General features: G+C 38.5%; 1 protein-coding gene across 1 annotated transcript in view; it reads left to right on the forward strand.

The window, feature by feature from the left end:
• Nucleotides 1-4,322, forward strand: part of sntb1 (syntrophin, basic 1) — a 38,592-nt gene extending 34,270 nt beyond the window's left edge. Inside the window, exon 8 of the mRNA XM_086078599.1 lies at nt 1,117-4,322. Coding sequence (XP_085934725.1) covers nt 1,117-1,209 — 93 coding nt within the window. The 3' untranslated portion in view covers nt 1,210-4,322. The remainder of the gene's footprint in view (nt 1-1,116) is intronic.
• Nucleotides 4,323-8,823: the final 4,501 nt, after the last annotated feature.

Here is an 8,823-nt window from a genome sequence, read left to right on the forward strand (position 1 = left end):
AAAAAGAGTCCAATGTTGCTGGTTTCAGGCCGTTCATTACACTCCAGTTGAGGTTAACTGTAAAACTAAACGCACAAAACGAAGAGAATTAAATGCAGTGCACACTTAAATGCAAACGCACTTTTTTTGTTTAGCTTGTTTCCCGACTGTAACTAGCTCAAGGCTAATGCACAACAGAAAGCGCCATTGACTTGCTAACGCTAATTAGCACTCACTCAAAAGAACGGCTATACATCCGAAAATGTAAGAATATATACAGAGAAGCATCTTAAAATTACTCACAGGCATATACTCTTCCTACGCTGTAAAAAAAACAGAAACACTTGATCGTAAGGTTTTTCTTCTACTCTTTAACGGGGCTACAAGTGTTTCTGAACACGTGGAACCACACTGCCCCTAAGTGACCAAACTGTGTACTACATGAACAGCACTCCCAATAAAGGCATGCACAAACGAGGGCAATGCGGTATAAAATAAATAAATAAATAGATTTTGGGACATTCTATATTGATTCTCAATTGTAATAAATGAGAACCTTGATTCGTATTTAAATATTTTATATAACCTTTATTTAACCAAGTAAAAATGTTTGAGAACTAATTCTCATTTACAAACATTACCTGGAACTCTTTTGTGAATCTTTTTTTTTTTTTTTTGCTATTACATACGCAAACAGATTAGTTCCCATTATAGTAATATGAGGAATTAACCAAGTTTTAGCTTCATCGTAGTATTTAAATCGCAAATTGTCAGCAGACTAGTGTGTACTCAGACTATAATTAATGTGATGTGGTTTACGGGAGAAAAGTAGTCGTCATCAAAGTTTTATTGGAACAAGCAAACAGTGGTTTATGAGGGAATTTATAGGTTGCGGCTTCCTTACAGGCCTCAGGAAAGAAAGTGAGTCATAGATCTATGAAATGCTCTATTGTTAGGTGAGGAAGAAAAATGGGTTTTGTTCTGACATGTCTTAAAAGTCTAATCTGTGTTGCAATGGAAAACATTGACCTTTTAATGTCATTTTCACACTTGCCCAGGATGTGCCTGTTTATTTTCCTTCCTTCGTGTCTAATGTTTCATGTACAGAATGTCACTCTATCTATTGTTCTCCTACAGCAACTGGACCTCCACTCGTGCCCCAAGCCAATCGTCTTTATCGTCCACTCTTTCCTCTCCGCTAAGATCTCCAGGCTGGGCTTAGTGGCCTGATCGCAACCCCCGAATGGATTTCCGTTCCACGTACAGTAGACTACATCCAGTCCGAGAACCGAGCTGGGTGAATGTAGCCTTTTTTTAATGAACAATGAAGAAACACGTTGAGAGTTCATGATCATTTGTTGAAGAGCTGTGAAGACTGAACACGTCGGAGAACAAAACCTCAAGTGGACTCGAAACAGACGGACAGATGTGGAGAACGATCGGGCATTACTGACATTCACTACTTTTGTTTCAGTTAATTAATTGATTTTGTTTACCAATTATATTTAATTTATTCATGATTTCTGTGAAAACCTTCCTCTTTGTTCCTATTAGCAATGTTCACTTTTGTCATCAACCATACAATACAAATAAAAATGTATTCAACTTCATGTTAAACTTCAAATGCACTACAACGTTAATTTCACCGTCTGTAAACTTCTGAATGCACGTCCTACTGTTCAGTGTTCCAGTACCTTTTGCACAATCTGCTGTTCTCTAGCTCAAAGAGCTAAATGGTCAAATTCACAACGCATGTTTGATCCGTGAAAATTGCAGAGGACATCCACTCCGATGCCTTGCTGTGACTCTTCCAGTCTGTCTGTATCACTGTTGCAACATGCTGATGACACTTTGTGACACTCCAAACCCAGTGGCCTTTGAGAACATCCTGTTTGAAGCCTTGCAATGGCTGTTGATCAATTGTGAGGTGTCGTCTTGGTCTCATGATGTCAAAAAGGGAACAGCATCTTTAAATAGCGATTCTATTTGGACCTTAGTCCTTCTAGCGTCAGTGGCACATTGGGCAGCAAGTTTACTCAATTTCAACCTATTCATTGCAACAGATTGCATGTAAGCCCATTTGACTTTTTTTTTTTCAGATCTTTGAAAGTTGGCAGCTTTCTCTTGCCTTCATTGGATCTCTTTCAAGACTATCAAGGCATGTTGATGTTCATGTTCAAATTGGAAATTTATTGGACCAAACACCATAACTTCTGTTTTCTTTTAACTGAAATTCAAGAAGATCAGTGCCATCCAGGCTTTGGTATCCTCCAGGCAGAACAAAAGTGGCCTTTAGGTGAGAGCCTACTTTTTGCTTAGTGGGTTATACTGTAGATCTAGATATACTGTAGATGTTCACATAGCAGTGAAAAGGAAATACCATGCTGTCTTAAGATGAAACCTAGGGGCAGCAAATACAATGACAGTCAGAACTCCAAAATTGAACCCTGTGGAACACCATTGACTCTGAGCAACCAAGGCTAACATAAAAAGTCCTGCCCGCCAGGATCTAAACCTTCAGATCATTGCTAGAGAACAAGTTGTGCAGAATACTGAAACATTGAGCAGATGGACATGTGCAATCCAAATTTTACAGGTTAAATTAAGTAAACTTGTCTTGTTTAATGTACATTTCAGGTTTTGTCCTGAAATTTCATCTGAAAGCCAAATAGCCCTGACGTTTGGTGAGTATTATGCTCCCATAATAGGAAACTCGGCTAACTCAAATAACATGTCAGTATTGCTTTAAACGTTTGCATTCGAAAACCAACTGTGCTTTTAGTGTTCAAACTCAAACTATATTTTTGTAGCTCCGGTGTATAACCGATCATAGTAGCTATAGCATTGGTAACGGTGTTTTATGGTAAATCCAGCTGTGTATTCATAATGTAGTAAAACTATCACACATGCATACAAACTAGTCACCTTAACTTGAGGACATTTTTGTTTCTCACCACCTAAATACAAGCACAAATATTGATGTGAACAAAGCTACATTGAAGCAAAGCACTATGTAGGATTTGACCACTTTGTCATTAATATACTGGTCAAAATATTTCATCTGCTCTGAAAGGTTCTTCAAAAGATAATTTTGCTGCTTGGGAGAATTATATATGATCCCATTAATTATATCTATTTATTCCGATCCAAAGGTCATAGTGGTAGTTGCTTAGTCTTTGTCACCATTTCTTTTCCGTGACAACAGATTGTCGTATATGTAACTGAGTGCTCTAATGTAACAAAATCCACCTACTAACACCAAATGATCTCCCTACAGTGAAACCTCGTTTGAGCTGACCTGGCAAATCTAGGTCCGGAAAGTAAAAACCCTGCCACACTTTGGCTTTAGCCCCCGGTGCTAGCTAGCTAGCTAGCTCCCATGGTGCTTGTTTACCTTTTAGCTAGTTCCCTAGCTAGCGCCCATGGCGCTTATTTACCTTTTAGGGAGCTAGCTAGCTAGCATCAGGGGCGATAGCCAAACTGTGGCAGGGTTTTTACTTTCTGGGCCTGGGTTTGCCGCCACTGGTTTTACACTGCATGGTTCAGGTGACAATTCCAAATCATGTTTTTGTGCTCAGAAAACGTAAACACAGGATATGTATCACTTGTAAAAGGTGCATGGAAATAGACAGTCAAATAAATTGGGTGCAGGTATCAAATCTGAATTGGCCCTGGAGTGCAAATCCAGCCATTAAAGTACGTTGTAGAATATTTACATTGACAGGCAGACTATTGCCTTCATTTTCACGGTGGCCACTTAAGTGAGATTTCACACGATCAATAAAAAAACAAAAAAACAATTGTGGCAAACCACAGTAATTTTTCTGCTATTCATGCAACCACTGCCAGGGGGATGAACATCTTGATTTCACCAAAAAATATCAATAATAATAATCAAAGACTGGATACCATAATTAAGTATTATTTGTTGATTTTTCGCAATGAGGCAATCAGATGAACGCAAAACACTGCAGCCACGTCATTCTTGTGCCTTGGAAATGGATGCTTTTGAGAGGAATACCTCACAGGATGAACGCAGAGCAGCTTTGTGTCTCGAAGGACATTTGCCACATTAGCAGCAGTCATTTGATGTTTGAATTTTCACGTGCATTGTTCCCTTTTTTGTGCACTGTGAACGATGACTTTAAAACATGTTTTGTGTCTTGCTCAATTGTTTCACATAACAAAGGCACTGCAACAATTGTATAACAACAAACGCCGCAGTCACAAAGTACGCGAGAGGTTTTATGCTGCTTTAGAATAATGCCTTCATTTGTCATCCTGAATAACAAACCAATGTTTTTAACTCAATGAATGCATATAAATTATGTATTTAAAATGGATTACATGTTTGCTTTCATTGTCCTGCTTGTCTCTTCTGTCAGCACAATTACACAACAGAACACTTTGAGGTTGTTTGGCTGTAATAGTTTAGAGCAGGGATGGGCAACTTAAATGCACCCATGAAGGCCGAAGCCCGGACTCGATCTCACATCCCCTGCATTGGGAGACGGACGTGCTAACAAGTTATCCACCGTGCCGCCTTCTGTTTAATATATTTATTTTCAAAAGAAAAAAAAAAGTTAGTCCAGTATTGTAACGTAAGGTATTTTCCTAAATATTTTGTATCTATTAGAATGTTTATAACACAAAAATGTAAAAGACTGTATTTTCTGGGCTTCTAATAGTGTATATAAAAGTATTTCCCAAATGCACTCCACCTTGCTCCAGACATATTTACTGAACACAACAAAGGATTCAGGTGTCTGACTAGTTTATGGTGGAATGAGTGGCTTTTAGAGTGATTTGTGATGTTTATTTCTGCCCACTCAGCGAAAAGATTCATGTCTTGAAAGAAAGAAGAGGCCCGAGAATAACTGAAATGAGCACTTTGTGCAAAACCGACAATGACATTGTTTAGTTCCAGTTAATGAACTAGCATCCCCACTCTCACACATTAACAAACACATTTGTGTGGTTAAGAAACTTCACACACTTAGATTGTTTACCACAAGATTTATGATGTATTTAACACTATAAATTAAGCCCAGCTTCCTCTGTGAATCATAAACTATAATGAAACAAACAAATTATCTGCGAGGCAGTTGTGTGAGGCCTGATCCACAAATAAATTGTTGAGTGCCCAAACATGCACGGTCACTGAGCTTTCCCATTAACTCGCAGAAGAATGGCTTCAGTGACACACATTGCTGCCTCTTTGTTTTGACTGCCAGCTAGATTTAAAAGTTTGAAACGTTTAAAGAAATCCGGAAATTAAAACATGTATTTTTCTTTGCTCCTGAATATAAGATCAGGAGAAAAAAAACATTGCAACTACAATAAAAAACAAAGGAAATATATGATGCATATTTTAAAGTAAATACCGAACATATATTATATCACAAACTCTTTATTTTCTGCTCGGTCGGCACTTAGTGTACAGCCTTACCGATACTCACTGAGGTGAGAAGAGGTGGGAGTGATCGGGTGGTCGTTAAATAATTTTTTAGGCGAACATTATTTTCTATTCTATCAAGGACTGTATGATTTTGAATAGTCTCTTGCTTGTTAAAAATAATAATAATAATAATAATAAATTGGACATACAATCTCAAAATGGGCTCGACACACTTGTGCTAAAATTTCAGGGTTACATTTTTGGGAGTTGATTTTAACTCCCAAAGTGTAATTTTAACTTTTCCAGATTTAAATGGTGTCCAGAAAGACTAGGTGTTATTTCACAGTTGATCACATTGTGTTAGATTTACTCTAGTCTGTAGAGATGTAACTAAGCTCTGCTTTTGCACCTGCATGTCTCCAATTTGAGAGAGGAGTCAATTTCCTTCTCCTGCATTTCCACATAAGTAAAATTAAGTTCAAACTTAGTAAATAACTTAAATTGTTGTCAGGAACAAACAGCAAAATTGGCCATATACTGTAAATACCGCAGCTAGCAGCTAGTAAGCTAGCAGGCTATGGGAAAAGATTAATGAATTGATTGATTATCAAATTAATAATTAATTGCTGAGACCTTGTTTAATTCAAATTGGGTAAATCCTGGGAATTTCAGCTTCTCAACAGTAAATATTCACTGATTCCTGCCCATGAAAGCAGATTTGAACTCTTAGAGGTTATTCCCAAGACACAAATTTGAGCGGTCAAGTTGGCTAGTTTTCAGCTGCTGGCGTAGCATTTTAAAAGAAGCAGGGCGTTTTCGCAGCATCTCAAGGCGTTGCAAAAGGCCTGAATAGGCAAGGTTCTTTAGCAAATAGATGTTAGCTAGGCTCCTTTGTGTCTATCTTTTTGCACCTTGTCTTATATCTTGTATGTGATTAGTCAATCTCCTTAGCTCCCAGTTTCTTGTTGGCGGTTTCATTGTTGTGAATTAATGTGTCTATGTACTTCCATCAGTCATAGACAATACATGCAGGTGTTGTTTATGTGTTTGCACGTGTGCATGAGGGCTTCTTTTTTTTTTTTTCTTGTCTCGCTCTCTATTTGCATTCCTCGCTCGCCTGCGGCAGGTCCTCACAGGTTGTAGATTGTTTGCTTGTTTGTGTGTTTGCATGTGAGGGAATGAGCTAAATACTCTTAAAATGACAGGAGGGAGAGAGCGACCCAACGGACAGCTTTGCAAATTGGAAAGTTTGGAAAGGTGTTCAGCAAGATGATGGCTGACAGGCCCGAAGAAAACTGAACTTACATGTTTGGAGGACTTGCATTGATTATTCAAACAAGGGAAAATTGCAAACGAGGTGTTGTCATCTGGGTTCGCAGTCCAACTCTTCCACATTGTTACAGGGGCTTTCCCATCTGCGTTCATGCCTACTGATGGGTAAAGAAAAAATGAGAAACAGTTTGAAGCAAACAAGAATGACCATTGCTTTTATTTCCTATTTACTGAAAATAAATGTTATGCTTAATTCAAACACTTCCACAAGTAGACCAATAAAAGCATAAGTGTACACAAACGCACACCTGGAATGTAAAGTTTATGCATGTGTGTTCCAGTGGTTGCGCTCAACCCAGCCTCTCAGTGTGCAGAGCCACTGTTTTTATACTTCTACTCTCTGGGAACATCATGATAAAAGAGAAGTAAATTGTGTGTGTGTGTGTGTGTGTGTGTGTGTGTGTGTGTGTGTGTGTGTGTGTGTGTGTGTGTGTGTGTGTGTGTGTGTGTGTGTGTGTGTGTGTGTGTGTGTGTGTGTGTGTGTGTGTGTGTGTGTGTGTGTGTGTGTGTGTGTGGAATGTTCTGGACGCCACTGCCAAGTCCCTTCAGCACCCCTGAATGCCCCCACCTTGCTTTTGCACAAAGCCTCTACATGTTCTTTACCTTTTCATGATCACTGATGAATAAGTAATACGCAAGTGCGTGCAATGCATTGTGGGCAAAATGCATGAATGCACAGGCAAGACAAGCTGTCGTACATCAGACGGACCTGACGGCAATTTTGAAGCAGAGACGGACGGCTTGAATCCGTATGGACACCAAAGATGGACATGACTGGAGTTTTTGATGAGCTGTGCACGAGTTCAACGACCAGTATGTGCGGGGGGAGAAGGGGGAGTGGGAAGCCATTCTATAAACAAACAAAGATCATGAAGCTCCACCCGACAAGCTTTGCCGTGTTTGAACTAAGCAACAAGTTTGAAGACATTTATGGACCAAGATAGATATAGTCTTCATTTTTCATCTTTCATTTGTATAGATTTAACATGAAACATGGAAAGATTCCACTGCGGGAGGTATGCAGGTTTGCCCTCTCATTGCAACTCATCAGATTTAATAATTTGTCATAAAAAAATTTGCAATACAGTAATGGTGTTTTTTTTTTTTTTTTATATGTACATTAAAAACTTGAAGATGTGCTGACTTGACACGAACCAAAAAAGCCGGCCATGGATTAGTGGAAAAAGACTGATAAGTCGACCTTGCTGACAAGTCACCTAATGTACATGGACTTCTTTCGGAAGCTGGTGCAGATTGAATTGGATTTAAAAATATATATACTTTCTCTGTAAACGAACTTTATCAGTTTAAATGTTTTATTTAAAAACTGCTTGACTTAGATAACATATGTCTGTCTGTGCATTGCAGAATATTTTGTTCTGGATTACAATCATTTGGCCATGTTATCATGGTTGGCAAAAATCCAATGAGTGACTTTAACACTGAATAGCATTGTTCCAAATTCCGAATTCCAAAAAGCTTCTTTAATATCAAGAATGAAGAAATTCAGTTACCGGTACCTTTGATCCAGCCACTGATTGCGGATGAAAAAAAGACCACAGGCAAAGTTGGCCATTTTGCAGATCAAACTAGTCAATAGTGCTGGGGTGAGGAGTAGAGATTAAATAGTGACTAAAATATGCATAAATTAACCCATATTCCTGATGGTACTATGTTTGGGAGTTCTGCAATTTCATTGTGTATTCTTGCACAAAACAAAACAAACCAGTTTTTAAGTAATATAATGAATCACAACACGATTTTCACAGAAGGTAATCTGTAAGTGGTTGACGTTCCAATCACTTTTTTACATGACATGATTCAAACTACAGCCTCTTACAGTCGGACTCGTATTATCTTATTTTTTTCAAGGCCTTCAGACTGCTGACTGGAATTGTTAACCTTGAATACATTGCATGTGGTGTGTGTGAGGGACCTCAGAGATCGGGAGGAAGGCTTATTTTTTTTCTTTCAGAAAGAAAAAACATTTAGATGATCCAACAACCAGGTCAAAGAGGGATATTTATAATTGCTTTTCAAACGCATAATGAGTGCACTATTTTGCTCTCTTTCCCATGTGTACTTTAAAGCCTGTTTGGATAACTTGAGTGTAC

The sequence above is a fragment of the Leptonotus elevatus genome, chromosome 6 (assembly GCF_054856555.1).
Source record: "Leptonotus elevatus isolate MCC_2025b chromosome 6, RoL_Lele_1.0, whole genome shotgun sequence".
NCBI classification, from domain to species: Eukaryota; Metazoa; Chordata; class Actinopteri; order Syngnathiformes; family Syngnathidae; genus Leptonotus; species Leptonotus elevatus.